Raw genomic sequence first — 22,766 nt, forward strand, 5'->3', positions numbered from 1 at the left:
ATTTGGGAGTTGAGATCTGAGGGGCAGAAGCCTCTGGCTTCGGACAAACAGGGGCAGATGTCGCTGGTTAGGGGTGGCATAGCACGGGCAGAGGTAGTGTTGATGGGTGAAGAGCAGATCCCAGCTGGGACTGCTCTCGGGATCTGGGGGTCTCTTTCTTCTCAAATGGTGTTATGGACTAAATTGTGTCACCCCAACATTTATATGTTGAAGTCCTAACCCTCAGTACCTTAGAATGTGACTATGTTTGGAGACTGGGTCTTTGAGAGGTAATGAAGTTAAAATGAGGTCTTTAGGGTGGGCCCTAATCCAGGGTGACTGATGCCTGTGTAGGAAGAGATTAGGACACAGACGCATCCAGAGGGAAGGGGGTGTGAAGACACAGAGAGAAGGCTGAGAAGTAACCAACCCTGCCTGACACCTTCATCTTAGACTTCTAGCCCCAGAATTTCGAGAAAATAAATTGTTTCAGCCACCCAGTGTGTGTTCCTGTCCTCTGTACCCTAACAGACTCACACAGGCAGGTTCTTTGCTAAACGTCCTCAGAGCTGGTCTGTAGTGGAGCTTGCAGAGGCCCCCATCACTATCTGCTGGGAAGACCAAGCAAGGAGAGCAACGTCAACTTTTAAAAATTATCTTCAAATTGTGTATAATGCATGTGCACTGAAGAAAAATCAGGACATGTAGATAAATAAATCACTAAGATCACCTGGGGTGCTAAAGGCCTCAGTGGTCTAAAATCATAGCAGCTGTGTCTCCTGCAGAGCGGACCTCCTAGTGATAGCCTCCACCTGAGGGTCTTTGCAGGCCACGCATCCCTCCCACAGACAGCTATTGAGGCAGTGTGCTCAGTCGGCCAGAAGGGTCCCCTTCTCCACATCACCACACAGCTGGCCAAGAGGCTCCACAGCTATTGGATTTGGAGCGGGGCTGGAAATCCATCTGCTCCCACCCCCATCTGAAACACGCTCCTCTTCGCTGCCTCCTAAGGAAGATGTCAGCCTCTGCTTGCATTTGCCACCTCCTCTCCTCCTTGAGCAACCCGATCTGCTAGGAAATGACGTGAGCCTAGGCTAGCTCTCACCTTTGATCCAGAACCCAAGCTACCCCTTACCTTTGACCTGGTGGCACCCACAGAGCCTCAGAAGGTAGGCTTGGGGAAAAGGCCACAGTGCCTGGTTAACTCAGAGGTAAATGGTTCAGTATCTCCTCCCAACACACCCATTTTCCCATCTGTGGGGCTTTGTTCACACTGTTACCTGTGCCTGGAATGCCGTCCCTTCCTGTCCTCTCTAAAATTTCCTGTTAAAATTCTGCCCACCGTTCACAGCTCAGCTCAAAAGCCGTCTCTTCCAGGAAGACTTCTCTGACTACCCCTCCCACAACTGAAAGGAACCCCTCCTGAGACCACACCTCCCTGCCTGCTCCAGCTGTAGGTGATACTGGCCGTGTGATGCCTAGAATTAAAATACACACATCACCTGCCCCCAGAGAGCAGGCTCCTGGTTGGTTCATTTCTGCATTGTACCCTCCTTCTGTACCCAGCACAGAGGAGGTTCTGACTAGAATTTGACCTTGGGGTGTAAAATTTTGACTTCCTTACAGTGGAGAAGACATCCTGGCAAAACTCCCATTTGTCATTTGGAAAAACTTTTACACAGTGCATAACACTTGTTTCTCATAACACTCTTGAGGTAAGTATTATCAGGTTTATACCCATTACACAGCTGAAGAAATCAAGGCTTCTAGAAGTTAAGAGACTGCTTATATCAGCAAACTGACCACCAAAACCTGGAATTGAGACTCCCAGGCATGGCTTGCGGGAGGCTTGATCTTTCTGCCCTGCAGCAGTCTCACTCCCCTAGGGGTTTCTTCTGTCCCCAGCACCCAGCATGGGGTGGCTCCCCGGGGAGTTCGAGGAACCCCTCCCATGGCACATCTCACTCTGTCTCTGCTCCTGTTTCACTGTCCCTGAGTGCAGAGGGGCTGCTGGAGGCTGCCTGAGGCTGTCAGGGTTGGTGCTTCCACCTCCATACCTGGAGGCCTTGCCCACTGCCTCCATTCTGCTGTCGTGTGGGGGCTGCACATGCCCTGCTTACTGCAGAGACTGGTGCCCTGTTTCTGGGGAGGGCAGGTCTGAGGCTTCTGTCCCCAGAAAACCAAGGACAGAGCCACAGTGTCAGGAAACGAAGCACCTGCCCTGCCTCGCCAGTTCATAGGTTTGGGGTCCGATTTCAGTTAAAAAACACGCCTACTTCTCTTTGAAGTTTGTGCTGTAAGTCAGGAGCACTGAGAAGGGAGGAGCCAGGCCAGCACTCTGCCGTGGCTCACTCTCTCTCCCTCAGGAGTCACCTTCACCACCATCCATTGCAGAAATGAATGAAGGCCGTGCAGCTGCTTTCTTAAATATGAATGAGTTGCTGTCCATGGCCCCCACGCGGTCATTTGCCCACTCCATCTCTGGCAATTACTGAGTTGCACACACTGTGCCAACGGGCACAGCGGTCCCTGCCCGCCCTTGCACACTCTGACATCCCCCGGCAGGGGCAAGGCTCAAGTCTGCAGCTGCCTTACCCGCTGATGAAAAGCCACCTCTGGGCTCCTTTGCACCTGAGATTTTCAGTTCCAAAGGCTTAAGGACAGGACAGAAGGATTGTGGACTCTTGCTCTCCGAGGTCTGACTGGATATGGCCTGTGGCTTTGGGGCCCAAAGGCGAGGTCTCCTGGTGTGAATGGCTTCTGAGTTCTGTCTGGTTCCAGGAGGCTCGACAGGATCAAAGTGAAAAGCACGTATGGGATGGGGGCGGTGGCTCATGCCTGTAATTCCAGCACTTTGCGGGTGCTGATGCAGGAGGAAGGCTTAAGGCCAGGAGTTTGAAATCAGCCTGGGCAACATAGTGAGAGCCTGTTTCTACAAAAAGTTTTTAAAAATTAGCTGATAATATGTTAGTTTGTAAGTAGGGAAAAATTATTTAAAAAACTAGCTGGGCTTGGTGGTGAACACCTGTAGTCCTAGCTACTTGAGAGGCTGAGGCAAGAGGGTGGCTTGAACCCAGGAGTTCAAGGTTGCAGTGAGCTATGATTGTGCCACTGGTAGCACAGTCCTTGTTGGCCCTGTTCACTTCTGTGTCCCCAGTGCTGGGGACAGAATAGATGCTCGATCAGTATGTGCTGAATGAATGAATGAGGTGGGAATTACCATTTGGGAACTGAAGAAGTTGACATTAAATCACAGCTAGGAGTCAAATCCAGAGTGGAGGCTCACCCATGACTCAACCTGCCAAGCCTGGGGACATCTCAACGGTGGATTCTGTGCCTGCTGCCCCCTGCCCAGGGCAGAGCCCAATTCTGCAACATGGATTTGTTTTGACAAAACAATCAAATCCATGCATGACTACGGTACAGTCACAGTTGTCAAAGATCATCCTCAAACTACTAAAAACAAACAAGATCAAATTCTTTTTCTGCACTTAAAAAATTACTTTTATTTTAGGAATGAATAAAATTATGGGAAATATTTACAAATAATTATCTCACATAAAGGTTACATAAAATCAATTCTTCACAAGTAACAGCCACTCATGAAAAGGCACACAGATATTGAAACTACGCCAATCTTATTGCATGTTTCTCCAACTAATCTAAAATAAAGGTGTTGCAGTCAACCATTTAACTTAAAAGGAAGCCACAAATTTCAGGTTTGATGAGGAAAAAAAGGTAAAAAAAAATGATAATAAACCAAAACCCCACCCCTATTTTCTCCCAAGTCCCACCCTTGGCCCTGCCCTCCTCCCCAAAAAAGAAAAATATGTCCAACATCTTTGGCAAATTGGCACTGCTGTAATTACATTCAAATATTATTACACACAAAAGCAACACACGTCACTAAGAAAAAAACCACCAATATTTCAAGTCAGTTATTTTCTACTAGAAAAAAAGAATACAAAACATACACATTTTTTAAGAAGCATTTTTTTTTTCAATCCGTTGGAGACAGATCATCTCCCACTTTCAAAGGCAATTCAATTGCGGTTTTTGTTGTTGGTTTTTTTGTATTTTTTTTTTACAAGTAAGTGTCTATGCAGGCATCACAAACTTTGGTGGATACAGTAGATATGTATTTCTTTGATGCTGAAAGGTCAGTCCCTAAGACAAAATCAAATGTCTCAAAGAATTAAAAGCAAAATCCATGTGTCTTCCTGGCAAAGGTTTCCAATACAATTGCCATGTTTCAGCAGGCCCTCAGTAGAGATGGGGTTTCTCCATGTTGGTCACGCTGTTCTCGAACTCCTGACCTCCGGTGATCCACCCGCCTCAGCCTCCCAAAGTGCTGGGATTACAAGGGTGAGCCACCGCACCTGGCCATTTCTGTATTTTTAGTAGAGACGGAGTTTCACCATGTTGGCCAGGCTGGTCTCAAACTCCTGACCTCAAGTGATCTGCCAGTCTCGGCTTCCCAAAGTGCTAGGATTACAGGCGAGAGCCACCACACCCGGCGTAGCCACCACGCCTGGCCCATTTACTTCTAAATAGACAATACATTTGTATATTTCAAAATTCAGAAGGCACCATCTCAACCCCGTCCCTATTCCTGTAGTTTCTCAGATACAACCAAATAGATTTAGTTTCTTGGTATCTTTCTAGAGCTAGTTTATGAATATAAACAAATATCCAAATAAACAAATATGTTCTTTTGCTTTTTTTATACAAACGGTACCTTATCGTACCTATTGATCTGTTCCTTTCTCTTTCTTTCTTTTTATTATTTTATTTTATTTTAGTTTTTGAGAGAACATCTTGCTCTGTGGCCTAAGCTGGAGTATAGTTGTGCAATCTGGGCTCACTGCAGCCTTGACCTCCCAGGCTCAAGCAATCCTCCCACCTCAGCCTCCCGAATAGCTGGGGCTACAGGGACATGCCACCAAGCCCGGCTAACTTTTTGTATATGTTGTAAAGGCAGAGTTTCACCGTGTTGCCCAGGCTGGTCTCAAATTCTTGGGCTCCCACGATCTGCACAGGTAGGCCTCCCAAAGTGCTGGGATTACAGGCATGAGCCACCATGCCCAGCCTCCACCTCTTACAGTGGACCTGATATTATAATGCCCACTTCCTATGATGAAAAGGAACTGAATGAGTGTGGAATCTCTAGGACCACGCTGGCATATAATGGGCCCTTGGGGTTTAGTTTAGTAGCAAATTAAAAGGTGCCCATTCCTCAAAACCTTCTATAGACATCTTTCAGGAAACTGCCATGGATAAATATCTGCAAATCAAAGCAAAACTTTAGGGACAAACTACATCAGTCTTCACCCGTGAATTTTGCATCTGTGATGCAAATGACACCCCTCTAAGGTGTTACCCTTCTGCAGTGCACTACCTGTGCAACTGTCCTCAGCAAAGAGGGAGTAATCTGCAGTAACTGAGTGGTGGCTGCCCCCTTTACAGAGGCATAAGTTCTCAACTTGCCACAGTCTGCACCATTCCGCTTTGTGCTGTGCCTGGTCCATTTTACTCACTGATATTACCCAACCTCTGAAGGTGTTTAAGTTTGACCATTGACCTCTCATTTCACAGTGAACCTCAGAGAGGTGAAAGGATTCACCCAAGATCACTCAGCAAGTGTGCAGTGTCAGCAAGTTAGCAGTAAGTCAACACTAGGCCTTAAGGCTCTTGTCATTTCAGAGCAGGACTCTTACTGCCATGCAGCTACCTCTCTCACCAGATGGTCCAAGGCATTTGGTTGTCTCTGGCTTTGGTGGTTGTGGGAGGGGTGGATCAGAGATGCCCTGGGCCATGTTATGGCTCTAGGCCACACGCAAGCAAGCTGGAAACTGAATTGCCTCTGCAGCTGCAGAAGACTAATTTCTATATTGATATTTGGAAAAACTAACAGCTAGAAAACACCATTCTACTCATTTTTAAAAGTAAGATCATATTAAATGACATTACATGCATCATTTATGTATTGCTCGCAGCACCAGCATCCTCAAATGTGGTTTTAATTTTGGTAGATATCTTGCTAGGGGGAGCACATTTCTAAGTTATCCAGATATAGGGCCCTCTTTCCTTCTCTTTCTGTCCACATGCAACCAGATGTTTTGTGGAGTTAAAGTTGACATTTATGTAAATGCTACTTGGTGTCTGGTTTTTTCACCTTTAATTTGGGGTTTTCTATCTGGGATGTAAAAAAATCACTTGGAGGGATTTTTCAAAATACCAATGGCCAGGCCACTAGCCAGTCAATCAGAAGCAAAATCTCCTTGGATGGGACCTAGAAGTCTTTACAGTTTTCCAGCATTTTAATGAACATCCCTGATTAAGAACCACCGGGTCTTAAGAGTGTGGTATATGTATTTTTCAAGTTCCTAGAGGCTCTCCAAAACAGAAAAAAAAAAAGAAATCTGCTTTATTCTCTGCTTGGTGTTGATGGATCAGTCTCTTTAGCCGTTAGTCTGATCCTGGAAATTTATGGTCATAATTTGATGAGCAACGTTGGGAATGGCTTCTTCTTTTTCTTTTTTCGTTTTGAGACAGAGTCTCACTCTGTCGACCAGGCTGCAGTGTAGTGACGCGATCTCCACTCACTGCAACCTCCACCCCAATACTTTCATTTTTAAATATTATTTATGGCATCCAGATTTGCATAAGATGGACTGGGTCAATGGCCATGCCCTTTATAAATCAATATTCTTAAGTTCTGCAAATTCAGTTTCCTAAAGAGCCAAATCACATCCTACTCATCAGCAAGGTGGGTAGACATCATCTTCACAATCACTTCTAATTTTTGACCATTGTAAAAAAAAAAGAAATATGTAATCACTTTCTTATTGTAAAATAAACAATTTACTTTTGCAGGACCTACTGCCTCCCTGCTCCCTTTTTTTTTTTATTTCAAACAATCTTGAACCCTTTGTCATGGGTCAGTTGGCAAGAGAAGCCTGTTTGTTGGTTTGAGAGCAGTTCATGCAGACACAGACCACTTCCTCTGAGAATTCATTTGCTTCCCCAGGATGGAATCCGGCTGGGCCCCTGACCTTGCTGGTCACGTGGGCCGGGGCCTCCATCAGTCATACCCTGGACTCCTATCTGTATCTAAACACCACGCCCCACCCCCAACTGCATGGCAGCCACTTGCGTAGCACTCTGGGAGGGCTCTGGGCATGAGCGGCGAGGACTCCATCAGCAGCTCCTCCAAATAAGTCCTGCTAATGAGGGTGGCTTGAGAAGCGGCTTTGATGTGCTCCTAAATCCAGTTGCAAAACAGAACTAAAGTTAAGGCCTCAGCACAGCACTAACTTTGAAGTATTCTTACTCTAGTGTCCTGTGTGGTGGTACTGGAAGTGTCCATTGCTAAGACTCAGAGGAGAAAAGCACTTAGCATCACAGGACTTGGAGCACTGGTGCTGAGGCAACCCTTCATTCATTCGTCAGATGTTTGTTAAGGCCTAGGCCTAGGGCAGGGGTCAGGGATTCTCCTCTCACACAGCACATAGGTGGCAGGACCAATACCGGGTCTGATCTCCCAGCTGGGGGCACAGGCTGCTAACCTCAGGCCTGGAATCTGTCAGATGCCCTTCCTGTGCTGACTTGAATTAGACAGGCCTCCTGACATTCCCGCAAAGATCATGTGTGATTCACAGGGGTTCTGGCCGCTTGAAAGGTTCCTGAGAAAGTACATGCAATGAGGACAGAGCTTGCAGAGGGAGGACAGGCATGCAGAAGGCTCTGTGTGCAGCCCCAGACCTGGGTACCTTCGTCACCATCCTCACCCCGCCTCCGGGTGTGCAGATAGGGAGCAGGTCTCCTGTGTTATGGCCCAAGCAGGGCTGTTGGGACACTGAGAACATTCCCTCCTCCCGCAGGAGAGAGAGGTCCAAGGTGCCCTACATCACGTGCCAGTGTGTGGAGATCGAGCGCCGAGGCATGGAGGAGGTGGGCATCTACCGCGTGTCCGGAGTGGCCGCAGACATCCAGGCACTGAAGGCAGCCTTCAATGTCAGTGAGTGTCGGCCTGCGCAGGACGGGATGGAGGTGTGGGCAGTGGTGTCTGCGATGAGACCTCAGAGCGCTCCATGGCCCAGGCATGTCACATCCTTCTCTGTGTCTTTTCTTCATTTACTGTTTTATTATTTTTAAAAAAGAGAAAACAAGAGTTGTACAAGCAGCTTCTATAGAAGCCAGTTTTTCCGCCTCCATCTCACCAACCCTCACAGGCTTTGAAGGACCCGGATATGCCTCAAATGCCAGGGGAGGGCACTGAGACCCCAGAGGGTCCTTCCCAGCATCTTCAAAGCAACAGGATTTTGTGCCTGCAGACCCTTCTTTGCAGCACACACCACCCACCCTGACCAGGACCCCTAGAATGCCCAGCATCCCTGGGAGGGCCCTGTGGTAGTTTCAGCTCCCTCTGGGGGCCCAGAATGGACCTGGCCTGTGGTGAGGATGTAAGCACCAATGGCCAATTGGGTCCAAAGGAAGACACCGGTTCAAACACTGAAACCAGTCAGATTCTCCCCCGGCCTTCCTGCTATGGGAAGACACTGGTGCAGGGGTGGTTGCTGTGTACAGGGCAGAGCCACCCAGTCCCCACACAGGCGCTGTGTCCTGCCACACTGGCCTCCTCCTGGCCATCACATCGGGCCAAGCAGGGGAGAGGAATGGGAATGCCCACGCACCACTATCAATTCTGCAGACACAGAACCATGCACAGCTCTTGGGAGGAGTCACGTGAGCTGCTCAAAGCCTGGGAGGGACCACACAGTGGTCAGCGTGGCAGGGACCGTGCTTTAGCCAAGGCAGGGATGGCGGGCGACTCACTCGGGATCCTCAAGGAGGCTGCTGCATTTCTGTGCTCTTTCCAGATAACAAGGACGTGTCGGTGATGATGAGCGAGATGGACGTGAACGCCATTGCAGGCACGCTGAAGCTGTACTTCCGTGAGCTGCCCGGGCCCCTCTTCACTGACGAGTTCTACCCCAACTTCGCAGAGGGCATCGGTGAGCACTAGAGGCCTTGGCCTCGTGGGAGACGTCTCCTCCACGTGCACTGCTGCCCTTGGAGGCTGTGAAAAGTGAGGTGTGGGAAACCGAGCTATGCCCCCTCTGCCATGGTCGGGTACCCTGCTGCTGCTGATCCCTGCGAGGTACAGAAAAGGTGATCAGGTGGTTCACACCCCACACAGGTGCCCCTCACAGGGTCCTCACTGGTGGCCAGCGCTGTGGGTGTGATGATGATGATGAGCCTAAACTGCGCAAGGACTCGTGTCCCGGGCGCTCCATGTGACCATCTCGGGAGAGGTCTCCGGCTTGTTGTAACCCAGAGGAGTAACCCACTGCCTCCTGCAGCTCTTTCAGACCCAGTGGCAAAGAAGAGCTGCATGCTCAACCTGCTGTTGTCCCTGCCGGAGGCCAACCTGCTCACCTTCCTTTTCCTTCTAGACCACCTGGAAAGGTAGCCCAGCTCTCTTGTGGCTGCCCAGGACTCCAGGTCTCCAGGCCGTGGGGTGCCCCTCTGCTCCCACCAGACCCCCAGCACCAAGGACCTTTTCCTCTGACCCCCATCTGCAATAACTCACTGCTTCTAAGGACTAGCACCGCTGCCACCCCCGCCCCTGTCTCTCCTCTTTGCCACCCTCCTCCCTCTGCACTGTGGCCTTAACAAAGAGCTCAGAGCTTTGGCCATGGCCAGCAGTGCACTTGTACCCCCCTCTTCCCTCCCAGTCACATCAAGGTGGAGACCTCCCCACCAGCCCAGAGTTGGCCCCTTGTCCTGGGCCACTGAGATCCAGAAGTACCAAGGCTGGAGTCAGCTTGCAGCACAGCCAGGGTCGAGGTCACTCCCTCCCTGAGGACTCTAGCACAGCACAGCCCCTCTGCCTCTCTCCTGGTGGTGGCGTTGAAACAGCACCCTCTGCTTCAGTCCTCTACAGGGTGGCAGAGAAGGAGGCAGTCAATGAGGTGTCCCTGCACAACCTTGCCACTGTCTTTGGCCCCACGCTGCTCCAGCCCTCCGAGAAAGAGAGCAAGCTCCCTGCCAATCCAAGCCATCACCATGACTGACAGCAGGTCCTTGGAGGTCATGTCCCAGGTATGGGAAGATAGTCTAGCCAATGCCACCCCAGCCTGACAGAGGTGGCCTCTGCCTGCCCCACCCCCAGTCCTGCCCATTTTCCGACTTGCATTGTATGTGGTGGTGGCTGAGATTCAGAGAGAGGGACTTGCCTAGGTTTGCACGGATGGGAGTGATAGGGGGTGCACAGGCCACCTCCTGGTCCTGCTGGTGCACCTTCCTGGGGGCTTAAAATCACCCCAAGTGTTCGGGTGTGGTGGCTCATGCCTGTAATCACAGCACTTTGGGAGGCCGAGGCAGGACGACCGAACCCAGGTGTTTGAGACCAGTCTGGGCAATGTAGCAAACCCCATCTCTAGAAAAAAATACAAAGCAAAATTAGTCAGGCATTGTGGCACACACCTGTAATCCTAGGTATCTGGGAGGCTGACACAGGAGGATTGCTTGAGCCCAGGAGTTAGAGGCTGCAGTGATCCATGATGGAGCCACTGTACTCCAGCCTGGGGGACAGAGCAAGGCCCTGGGCATCTCTAAAATAAATAACCAACCCCCACCCAACAAGTCATGCCTTGTCAGGACCCCACCCCACCCCCATCTCACTGTAAGGGGTTCATGACACTAGCGGGGGTTTCTAGCACCTGAGGTGGACTTGGGGGCTTGGGCCCCAAAGACCTCCCCACCAGCAGCTGTGAGCCCCCCTCTGAGCCACTCTCCTCTTCCCCACTCTGCCCGGGCAGGTCCAGGTGCTTCCTGCAGCTGGAGGCCATCCCTGTCCTGGACAGCAAGAGACGGAGCATCCTGTTCTCCACCAATGTCTAAAGGTCCCAATCCATCTCCTGGAGGCGGACAGGCAGCCTGGAAACCTCTGGCTAATCGGGCCATCTGTAGAGTGGGAATCAAGATTTTCTGAGGCATCCTTGGGCCACTCCCAAGTGTCAGGCCATCTGCCAAGAGACAGCGGCCCAAAGCAGAAGGACAGGTGGCCTGGGGAGATCCCGCCCAGGTCTGAAAGCCCCAGGCTGGCCTCAGACTGTGGGTTTTTATGTGGCCACCTGAGGGTGCCCCAAGCCAGTTCATCTCGGAGTCCAGGCCTGGCCCTGGGAGACAGGGTGAAAGGAGTGGTTTTTATGAACTGAACTTATAGAGTCTAAAAGATTTCTACTGGATCACTTGTCAAGAAGCGCCATCTCTGAGGAGAAGGGAACGTGACCGGATTCCCTCATTGTTGTATCTTGAATAAATGCTGCTGCTTCATCCTGTGGGGGCCATGGCCTGTGTGGGTGGGGCCTCTTCCCTTTCCCTGACTTAGAAACCACACTCCACTTAGAATAGGGTTTGAGAGGCTTAGTCAGCACTGGGTAGCGTTTTGACTCCATTCTTGGCTTTCTTCTTTTTCTTTCCAGAAGGATTTTTGTGCAGAAATGGGTCGTTTGTTGCCATGTTTGTCCTCTTTGGAATGCAGCTCAGAAGCCCCGTGAAATGTCGGGGGACAGGACCCCCAGGGAGGGAACCCCAGGCTACACACTTTAGGGTTCCTTCTCCAGGGAGAGTGACCTCGTCCCCCGATCCTGACCACCCTTCCAGCCCACGCTTTCCTGTTTGGCTTCCACAGGCCTGGACTTCTCTGGCTTCTCTGCCCACACACTCCCTGCCCCAAGTGTCCCTGCCCCTGCCGCAGCACAGGTGACTTCATTTCTGTCCTCTCAGCTCAGTGGACTCACTCAGCTTTTGTATAAGTCTCCACTTGGTGGTAGCAGCTTGCTGATGACTTGTTTTAAAACTTTCATCCTAAATAACCTTTTGATACTTGAATATTTTTAAGTTTTATACATACTTTCTAATTTTTTTCCCAACAGATCCAGATACCTAATAAGATGCTGGAATGTAATCCCTGGACAATCCGTGTCCTGGCAGCATTTGGTCTTCCTCTGAGCACCTGGCTCCGCTGTTCTCAGGAGTGGGTTCCGAAGTCTCTGGAGAACAGGATACGTGGAGGGTTAGGAAGGGGCCAGGCCTAGAGACGGGAGACGCCCTCCCAGAGCAGGTGGAGGCACAAGACCATTTGCTACCCCATCTGCTGGCACCTGCAGGGGAGCCCAGGCCTTCTTTGTAAACCATCCTGACCACCTGGCTCAAAGAAAACAGAAGCGTGGAGGCCGCCAAGTATTTTCAAGAAATAACCCCAGGAACATTGCATCACTTTTTTAGAAAGAGGGGCTTGGGGCAGGCAGAGGAGAGAAGGGAGAGCAAACTGAGAGCCAAGTTTCCAGATGGTCCTGCAGGAGGAGAGGATGCAGCTGCCCAGAGGGAAGCAGGATCACATTTATGGAAGTGAGTGGGGTCCCTGGATGACACCAGCACCCAGTGTGGCTCTGTCTGGCAACCGCTCCCAAGGTGGGAGGAGTGGGTGTCCCCTGTGTGTCAGTGGGCAGCTCCTGCTGAGCCCTCAGCTCACTGGGGAGCATGACAGCGGGGCCATGCACCTGACACTCCTCTCTGCTTGTGGACCTGGTGAGGCAGGGAGCAGAAAACAGAGCCACTTGAAGGCTTTCTGTCTGCGTCTGTGTGTGGTGTGGATTTAGTTGTGCTTTTTTCTTGCTGGGAGAGCACAGCCACCATTTACAAGCAGTGTCACCCTCATGGGTGGTGAGGACAGAACAGGAGCCTCTGCTCTCTGTACCTATCTGGGCCAGGTGGGCTCCCATGCCCTGGCTTCCATCTCTGTCTCAGCGACCATTCAGCCCTGCGCAGGAACACATGTTGCTTAGAAAAGCCAAATCCAGCCCTTGTCTCGGTCTCCTCTGGTCTCATGATGTGCATCTGTTACCTGGAAACTGGAAACCAGTCTATCAATGTCTGTGCCAATTTTTTATTCCCTCCCCAACCTCCTTCCCCATACGACTTTTTATTTATGTAGGATATGTGCTGTCTAATGATGGGATGACCACACTTTTCCATGTTCTAAAAGTGCTCCTCTCCCGCAGGGTCCCAGGGCTGATGGTTGCTTTGGGCCTACAGCTACGTCTTACCCGCCTCCTGCCTCAAAAGCCTGTGTGGTGGCAAAGCTGGTGTGGGGCAGGGGAACGCAGCGTTCTCCAGGAGGGGGACCCGGCTCTCCTTCTGCAATGCAGGCGAAGGCCTAGATGTCAGTGTGACCTCCCACAAGGCATGGCTTCCAGACTCCCCGACCAGAAATGATGCTTTTTTGCCTCAGGCCCAGGGTTTGAAGCAGCCTGGCTTTCTCTCGGTAAGTGGCTGGTGTCTTAGCAGCTGCAATCTGAGCTCAGCCACCTACACACCACCGTGGGGGAAAGAACTGCTGAGACTTTCATTAAAAAGTTTCCTGAGATGACTTGCGTGCATGTTGATTTCATGATCAGTGCCACTGGGAAGAACCCCTGAACCGGTGAGGTGGGGCTAGAAGCAGCAGGTGCAGTGATGGGGCTGAGTGCCCAGGAGGCCTCAGTGCTCAATCAGGCCAAGGTGGCCTAGCCCAGGCTGCAGGGAAGGCCGGCCTGGGGGGTGTGGGTGAGCACAGGCAGGCACCAGCTGGGCAGTGTTAGGATGCTGGAGCAGCATCCATAACTCCACTGAGTTGGGTAGTCTGGTTGGGGCAGGGACCACTGTTGCTTTGGCAGAGAGAGATGATCCCCACTGGGGAGAGGCTGTTCTGACTCTGCAGGTGGGACAGGGACAGATGGCCACCAGGGTGACCCGGCTGGTCTTCCTTTGCTATGCTAAGCCCTGGGACATGGAGGATTCCCGCCACACACAGCCTGGGCCCGGGTTCTTACCTGTGGCCACCGCTCTGGCACGAGCCCCTCAGTCTTGGGTGGTTTCTGTCTGGTCCGGGATTTGGTGTTGCTGCTGAGTCCACCCTTTCCATCACCTCCGCATGGGCCGTGGGTGTTCTCAGCCGCCTCCCGCCTTGGCTTCAGTAGCTCACCCAGCTTACAGGGGAGCTGCCCTGGGCTGGAAATGGGCGTGCACCCTGGGTCCTACTTGAATGAATGCAGCTTGAGGAGACCCAGCCGTATCCACTGGGCCACAGGTTACCCTCGGCAATGCCCACATCAGCCGTCAGCCTGAGCTTCCCCAGGAGAGCAAGGCTCACATGACAAAGGCTGCCCGTGGCCAGTGAGGTGGCTGAGCCCAGCCAGGACATTTCTCGGACTTCCGGGATGTGGCTCTGCTCGTGAACTGCCTGGTCAGCTCTCTCGGGGTGAGAGGGGCTTGTCACACGGGCCCTTGCCTGCAGTGTGACTCTTCTCAGCTTCTCTCAGCAGCCCTGCCTGCGGAGTGTCACCATCACCATGATCATTTCCCTGACACTGTGAGGGTGTGGGGACGTCCTGGGTAGAGACAGGGCCCATGGCAGCAGCAGGCTCAGGGGCGCCCTGCACTGGTGGGCTGGGGACCTGGTGGAGAACACAACAAGGGCTGGACAAGGGGACGAGCCTCCATCCTGGCCTCTGCAGGCCTCAGCAGCCCCTCCCACAGGCAGAAGGGTTCATGCTGGGTTCTGCCCTCACTGCAAGAGCTGCCAGTGCCACGTGCTGTTCTGCCCAATCTGGTGTCTGCAGGTGAGGAAAGGGCTGCCGCTGGCCCATTTCTGAGTGTTCAGCACCTAAGGGTGACAGCACTGTCTGTCCCTACCCTCCGGGTCCTGTTTGAAAATCAAACCCATGCTCGCAGGCCGATTTTTTTTTTCTTTTAGAGACAGGGTCTCACTTTGTCACCCAAGCTGGAGTGCCGTTGTGCAGACCCGGGGCAGGGGTGTTGGAGCCTGGTTGGCCTCACTGGAACAGAAGAGAGCTGCTTCATGATGCTCAGCTGACAGGCAGAGCCTCACATAACCCAAGTTCTCACAGTTCAGAGAGGCCAGCCAGCGCGGGGACAAAGACAGGCACGCACTGAAATGGTTTCCTGGAAGACAGGGCCCAGTTGCATCTCTCAAATGGGGCCAGATTGGAAGGGAAACCAGCTGCTTTGGGCAAATGAGGCCACTTCTGAATAAGCTCCCAAACTAGATGGTGCCGAGGGCCCTGGACCTGGCAGCTAGGCTGGACATCGCACGGCCCTGTATTCCAGGAAACGGCATCTCAGTGCTTGTCTGGCCATTTCTCCAAAAGAACCATCCACAGGCCATTTTTCCATTCCCCTCCTATGCACAGATGGGGCTGGGCCTGACCAGAAACTCTCCCTTAGCGTTTTCAGTCACTGCCAAAACTTGAGCACAGCAGTGAGGATGTGATGTTAAAATGTGACTCTGGGCCAGGCAGTGGCTCGTGCTCATCAACCCAGTGCTTTTGGGAGGCTGAGTTGGGAGGACCAGTTGAGATCAACAGTTCAAGGCCAACCTGAGGAACATAGATCTCTACAAAAAATAAAAACTAGCCAACTCTGGTGACATGCACTGGTAGTCTCAGCTACTCAGAAGGCTGAAGTGGCTTCAGCCCAGGAGTTCAAAGCTGCAGCTATGATCTTGCCACTGTATTCCAACACGAAATACAGAGTGAGACCATGTCTTGAAAAAAGGAACAAATAAACTAGGTATAGAAGAAACATACCTGAAAATGGCAGGGCTGTGTGCAGTGGCTCGTGCGTGTAACCCCAGCACTTTGGGAAGCTGAGGTGGGTGGGTCACTTGATGTCAGGAGTTCGAGACCAGCCTGGCCAACATGGTGAAACCCTATCTCTACTAAAAGTACAAAAATTAGCCAGGTGTGGTGGCAGGCACCTGTAATCCCAGCTACTCAGGAGGCTGAGGCAGGAGAATCGCTTGAACCCAGGAGGCGGAGGTAGCAGTGAGCCAAGATCACAACATTGCACTCCAGCCTGGGTGGCAAGAGCAAGACTCTCTCTCAAAAAACACAAACAAACAAAACAACATTACTGAAAATAATAAAAGCTGATACAACAAAGCCATAGCTAACCTATTATAGAATAGGGGAAAGTTGAAAGCATTTCCTCTGTAAACAGGAACAAGGTGAGGATGCCCGTTCTCACCACTCCTATTCGACATCACACAATCAGGCAAGAGAAAACAATAAAAGGCATTCACACTGGAAAAGAGGACATCAAATTATCCTTGTCTGATGAAGATGTGATCTTGGATCTAGAAACATGTCAAGGCTCCACCAGAAAACCCCTAGACTTGATAAATAAATTAATACAGTCATTTGCAGGATACAGAATCAAAAACAACAACAAAAAAAATCAGCAGCATTTCTATATACCAATAATGGTCTGGTTGGGAAAGAAATTAAGAAGGCAATCCCATTTACAATAGCAACAACATGGAAAGATGTATGCCACAGAAGAAATTTTACCAAGGAGGTGAAAGATTTCTACAAGGAAAACTACAAAACGCTGATGAAAATGTTTAAGAGGACACAAAGAAATGGACAATCATTTCATGCTCGTGGAAGGAATTCATAGCATTAAAATGACCATACTGCCCGAAGCAGTCTAGAGATTCAATACAACCCCTACCAAAATACCAATGTCATCACTCACGGAACTGCAAAGTCCTAAAATTCATAAAAAAGAACCAAAAAAGAGCTCAAAGACCCAAAGTCATGCTCAGCAAAAACAACAAAACTAGAGGCATCCCATTTCACTGCAAATTAGACTACAAAATTTTTGACAAGTGCATAGTAACCAAAATAGTATAATCCTAGCATAAAACTAGACACTTAGATCAATGGGACAGATGAGAGAACCCAGAAAGACAGACACATATTCACAGCCAATTGGTCTTTGACAGAGCCGACAGAAACACACACTGGGGAAAGGACACCCTCTTCAATGAATGGTACTGGGAGGGTTGGATAGCCACATGCAGAAGAATGAAACTGGACCCTTATCTCTCAGCATATAGAAAAATCACCTCGAGATAGATTCAAGACGGAAATGTGAATGTTAAGATACAAAACCTACAAAAATATTGGAAGGAAACATAGACACAACACTTCTGGACCTCACTCTAGGAATTTATGATGGGCTCAAAAGCCCGACGTGGAGAAGGATGAGCTGGAGGATGGCGCATTGGACTTGTGTCCAGCAGAACTCCTGACAGCACATGAGGGAGCTTTAGAAGCCAGGTTCCTCCTTGCTGTGCCCATGCGGGAAGTGGAGTTGCTAGGGTCAGAGGCCAGCCCAGACTTGCACGTGAAGCCTGCCTTGTTTGCAGTGGCACTGGATCCCCGACTTGCAATTGCAGGCATCGGTTTAAATGGTCCCCCAGGGATGTGATGGAAAGTAAAGACAGAAGTGTCACCCAACAGAGTTGCTCCCCGGGCCAGGTCCCACAGTCACCATGGAAGTGCTCTTCCTGGGGGGCCCCCTGGGTGTTCAGGCCCCCTCAAGCCCTATTTCCTTTGGTCCTTTCTCTTAAAAGATTTTCTTCTGACGGAATGCAGACATGGATCCGACTCTACTCCGAATTACCGTGGGTGTGGCTGTAGGGCTAGAACTGGCTCCAGAAGTGCCAGGCTGTGGGCTTCTCATGCTTCCATCCATGCTTGCAGCTGGGAAGGGGGCAGGAATCTGCCACATGACCTGGGCTGAGTACCAGAAGTACCATTAGTAGAAAAAGGTGGTAGGAGGGGGATCTGAGGAGGAGAACGTGAGGGGGCCTGGTGGTCTGTGCTCCATGCCAAACACGGGAGCTGTAGAGGGGGCCCCTGCAGCAGAAGCCAGGGGGGCCACTGGGCCCAGGCAGTCTTGGGACTTGTGTCTCTCCTGCTGTGAATCCATACTGGGTGCTTTAGAGAGAGCAGGCACACCAGAAGCCCCTGTTGCAAGTGAGGACAAAGTGTGGGAAGGCCCTGAGGGTGTACAGTCCGAGATGGCCTTGGCCTCAGCCCGCAGTTCACTGTTGATGCGCTGGAATGCTGCCTCTTTCTCCAGGTCCAGGTCTTCGGCAGTGACCCGGAACCCCAGCTCCAAAGGAGGTGGCAGCATCAAAGGCTCCCCTCGCTTGCGTGGCAGCAGGGGAAACTTGCGTCTACGGGGCCTATCGGCCTGGGATCTGGGGGAGCCATTCCTGGGGGTGAGTGTCTGCCCTGGTGCTATATCTGCCATCTTTTCACACTGGGTGTGACCCGAAGAGACAGCCTGAGGTCCGTCCTCACTCACTGTCTTTGAGGAACTGAGGGTCAGGTGGCAGTGGGATGACGCTGGCCCCCTCCTCCGCTTTAGCCATGGGAAACCTCCCATAGAGCTGTAGGAACTTGAGATAGCATTTCGCTTGGTGCATGAGCTCATCCAGGAGGTATGGGATCTCTGGTTATATCTGACTTCTGATCTCTGGGCACCTGCTGCAGCTGTGGCTGCGGCCCAGAAATGTGAAGGGCCTCCATCCACTCCATTCAGTAGTGACCCTGACGTGGGGTTCAATGTGGAGGGTGGAGGGGCTGCTGCGGCAGCTGCAGGAGTAGAAGTGCCAGGCCTTGTTCTTCTGATGCCCGCATCCATGCTTGCAGCTGGGAAGGGGGCAGGAATCAGCGAGGTGACCTGGGCTGAGTCCCGGGACTGGGAAGATGTGGCAGGAAGGGGATCTGAGGAGTACAACAGGGGGCCTGGTGGTCTGTGCTTCTTCCCAGACACAGGAGCTGTAGAGGGGACCTCTGCAGCAGAAGCTAGGGGGGCCACTGGGCCCAGGTAGTCTTGGGACTTGTGTCTCTCCTGCTGTGCATCCATACTGGGTGCTTTACAGAGAGCGGGCACACCAGAAGCCCCTGTTGCAAGTGAGGACAAAGTGTGGGAAGGCCGTGAGGGTCTACAGTCTGAGATGGCCTTGGCCTCAGCCCGCAGTTCACTGTTGATGCGCTGGAATGCTGCCTCCTTCTCCAGGTCCAGGTCTTCGGCAGTGACCCGGAACCCCAGCTCTAAGGGAGGTGGCAGCATCAGAGGATCCCCTTGCCTGCGTTGCGGCAGGGGAAGCTTGCGTTTACGGGGCCTAGAGGCCTGGGATCTGGGGGAGCCATTCCTGAGGGCCAGTGTCTGCCCTGGTGCTATATCTGCCATCTTTTCACACTGGGTGTGACCTGAAGAGACAGCCTGAGGTCTGTCCTCACTCACTGTCTTTGAGAAACTGAGGGTGAGCTGGCAGTGGGATGAGGCTGGCCCCCTCCTCTGCTTTATCCCCGGGAGGCCTCCAGTAGAGCTGTGGGAGCTCGAGATGGCATTTTGTTCGGGGCACGAGCTCGTCCAGGAGGTCTGGGATCTCTGGTTATATCTGACTTCTGATCTCTGGGCACCTGCTGCAGCTGTGGCTGCAGCCCAGAAATGTGAAGGGCCTCCATCCACTCCATTCAGTAGTGACCCTGACGTGGGGTTCAATGTGGAGGGTGGAGGGGCTGCTGCGGCAGCTGCAGGAGTAGAAGTGCCAGGCCTTGTTCTTCTGATGCCCGCATCCATGCTTGCAGCTGGGAAGGGGGCAGGAATCAGCGAGGTGACCTGGGCTGAGTCCCGGGACTGGGAAGATGTGGCAGGAAGGGGATCTGAGGAGTACAACAGGGGGCCTGGTGGTCTGTGCTTCTTCCCAGACACAGGAGCTGTAGAGGGGACCTCTGCAGCAGAAGCTAGGGGGGCCACTGGGCCCAGGTAGTCTTGGGACTTGTGTCTCTCCTGCTGTGCATCCATACTGGGTGCTTTAGAGACAGCGGGAACACCAGAAGCCCCTGTTGCAAGTGAGGACAAAGTGTGGGAAGGCCGTGAGGGTCTACAGTCCGAGATGGCCTTGGCCTCAGCCTGCAGTTCACTGTTGATGCGCTGGAATGCCGCCTCCTTCTCCAGGTCCAGGTCTTTGGCAGTGACCCGAAACCCCAGCTCTAAGGGAGGTGGCAGCATCAGAGGATCCCCTTGCCTGCGTGGCGGCAGGGGAAGCTTGTGTTTACGGGGCCTAGAGACCTGGGATCTGGGGGAGCCATTCCTGAGGGCCAGTGTCTGCCCTGGTGCTATATCTGCCATCTTTTCACACTGAGTGTGACCCGAAGAGACAGCCTGAGGGCCGTCCACACTCATTGTCTTTGAGGAACTGAGGGTCAGCTGACAGTGGGATGAGGCTGGCCCCCACCTCCGCTTTCGCCCCGGGAGGCCTCCCATAGAGCTGTGAGAGCTCGAGATGGCATTTTGTTTGGGGCAGGAGCTCGTCCAGGAGGTCTGGGATCTCTGGTTATATCTGACTTCTGACCTCTGGGCATAGAGGTCTCTCTGCAGAGTCCTGGGCCTGGGCACAAAGGGAGAGAGGCCTCCGTTGTCCCGCAGGGGCCGAAATGCAGACCGTGCATCCCCGGTGACCTCGGGGACCCTTCTCTGATCATCAGGATTCTCTTGGACTCTAGGGTCCTTGTCCTGCTCAGGCATCCCTACCCCGCTCTCCTTGAGGGCCCTCAATACTATCTTCCCTGGCCACAAGTCTGGGGACAGCCGGCTGTTGTGGGCCCCAAAGGGGTGACTACCTGCTCCTGGGTCCCACAGAGAGTCCTTGTGTTCAGTGGAGTGGCTGAGCTGGAGGACCCCCTGGAATTCGGCGCACACAGCACTGACTTGCTGTGGTACCTGTGCAATCAAATTGAAGGCAGAATCACCGGGAAGGAACACAGGTCTTGCAGGATCACAGAAAACCTTCTTAGAGTTGTCTTGACACCACTGATGCCAAGTGTCCGGGTGCTTGTAGGATGGCCTGCCACTCAGTCCAGGGGCAGGAGCAACAGGGAGATCCTACAAGCAAAGTGAACTGGGGGATGGGCTGAACGGACTCCAGGCAACTGAGCCCTACTAGCAGGTCCTCAGCCTGGACCCCGACAGGAATGAGGGGCACAGAGTGCCCAGGTAACCGCTCCTGGGAGGAGTGGGGAACCGTCGGATGCTTGAACGCTGGAGAGCTGGACTCTGAGCGTCCTCGTGGAGCTGCCAACTCAGCCAAAGTCTAAGCCAGCAGTTCCTTCTGTTGCCGGGCAACGCGCCTTCTAAACCTGAGGGAGTGGGTGCGTGAGCTCATAATGGCCCCAGTGACGGAACGACCTTAAAGGTTCCGTTGAGATGGAGTTTCGCTCTTGTCCCCCAGGCTGGAGTGCAATGGTGCGATCTCAGCATGTGCTGAGACCCGGGCACAAAGGTCGCGGGAAGAACAGGTGCCCACAATGGCTGCAGATCTGCCCGTGGATCACTGAAGATTCCTGCTCTCCTGCAGAGGTGGAGATTGCAGTGAGCTGAGATCGCACCATTGCACTCCAGCTGGGGCAAGAAGACCAAAACTCCGTCTCAAAATAAAAAAAAAGAAAAAGAAAAAAAAGAGGCCGGGCATGGTGGCTTATGCCTATAATCCTAGCACTTTGGGAGGTCGGGGCGGACGGATCAGGAGATCAGGAGTTGGAGACCAGCCTGGCCAACATAGCAAAACCCCATCTCTACTAAAACTACAAAAAGTTAGCCGGGCATGGTGGCGGGCGCCTGTAGTCCCAGCTACTCTGGAGGCTGAGGCAGGAGAATGGCGTGAACTTGGGAGGCGAAGCTTGCAGTGACCCGAGATCTCGCCACTGCACTCCAGCTGGGGTGACAGTGCAAATCTCCATCTCAAAAAGAGAGAGAAAGAGAGAGAGAGACAGAGAGAAAAGGTTTATTAATTTAATGCACTTTTATGCCCGTGTTCTTCAATTTGCTTAGGAAACACCCACAACAGAGCTGGGACTGTGGCCCTGATTGTGGACATGAAATATATGGTTTCTTGCAAAAAATAGACACTGAATAATTACGATTTAGTTGAGCTAGAAATCCATTTGGTTTCTTCCATATGTTTCCAAAATTTTCATCCTTTCTTTTAATTTTGAGATGGAGTTTCGCTCTTGTCCCCCAGGCTGGAGTGCAATGGCGCGATCACAGCACCTGCTGGCAATGGCGGGAGGCTGGGGGATGCTCGCGGGATAGGTACTGGAAGGAGAGGCACCCACACAAAAGTCATGGGAAGACCAGGAGCCCACGATGGCTGCAGATCCGCCAGTGGATCACTGAAGATTCCTGCTCTCCTGCTGAGGCAGGGGTTGTAGTGAACTGAGATCGCACCATTGCACTCTAGCCTGGGCAACAAGAGCGAAACTCCATCTCACACACACACACACCAAAAAAAACCACACACACACAAAGAAAAGGAAAAGTAGTGGCCAGGCTGGGGGCTCACGCATCCCAGCACTTTGGGAGGTTGGGGCAGGCGAATCACGAGATCAGGAGCTGGAGACCAGCCTGGCCAACATAGTGAAATCCTGTCTCTACTAAAAATACAAAAATTAGCCAGATATGGTGGCTCGCGCCTGTAGTCCCAGCTACTCGTGTGGCCGAGGCAGGAGAATCACTTGAACCCAGGAGGCGGCGGTTGTGGTGGGCCGAGATGGCACCACTGCACTCCAGACTGGGCAACAGAGCGAGACTCTGTCTTAAAACAAATTTTAAAAAAGAGGGTTATTAATTTAATGCACTTTTATGACGTGTCTTCAATTTGCTTAGGAACTAGAAATCCATTTGGTTTCTTCCATATTTTTCCAAGTTTTTCGTCTTTTTTTCTTTTTTTGAGACAGAGTTTTCCTCTTCTCCCCCAGGCTGGAGTGCAATGGCACGATCTCAGCTCACTGCAACCTCCGCCTCCTGGGTTCAAGCGATTCTCCTGCCTCAGCCTCCTTAGTAGCTGGGATTAC

General features: G+C 52.0%; 1 protein-coding gene across 3 annotated transcripts; it reads right to left on the minus strand.

Moving 5' to 3' along the window:
• Positions 1-5,935: 5,935 nt before the first annotated feature.
• On the minus strand, positions 5,936-21,010 carry LOC129052555 (putative POM121-like protein 1-like). 3 transcript variants are annotated; one of them, XM_063722975.1, is made up of 6 exons: positions 13,863-21,010; positions 12,749-12,811; positions 11,935-12,041; positions 9,794-10,423; positions 8,818-9,135; positions 5,936-8,118 (listed from the first exon to the last, which is right to left on the minus strand). In XM_063722975.1, the coding sequence occupies exon 1, from the start codon at positions 20,440-20,442 to the stop codon at positions 17,656-17,658; it is 2,787 nt and encodes a 928-aa protein (XP_063579045.1). In that variant the 5' UTR covers positions 20,443-21,010; the 3' UTR covers positions 5,936-8,118; positions 8,818-9,135; positions 9,794-10,423; positions 11,935-12,041; positions 12,749-12,811; positions 13,863-17,655. The 3 variants fall into 3 exon arrangements, with proteins under 3 accessions (XP_063579045.1, XP_063579044.1, XP_063579043.1); XM_063722974.1 differs by having other exon boundaries at positions 8,818-9,061; positions 12,749-12,902; XM_063722973.1 differs by having other exon boundaries at positions 12,749-12,902.
• Between the last annotated feature and the right edge of the window lie 1,756 nt (positions 21,011-22,766).

Source organism: Pongo abelii, chromosome 23 (assembly GCF_028885655.2).
Source record: "Pongo abelii isolate AG06213 chromosome 23, NHGRI_mPonAbe1-v2.0_pri, whole genome shotgun sequence".
NCBI lineage: Eukaryota > Metazoa > Chordata > Mammalia > Primates > Hominidae > Pongo > Pongo abelii.

What these genes read in the sequence shown, in the direction of transcription:
- LOC129052555 (XM_063722975.1), bottom strand. Translation starts at nt 20,442, where the DNA reads ATGCCTGAGCAGGACAAGGACCCTAGAGTCCAAGAGAATCCTGATGAT.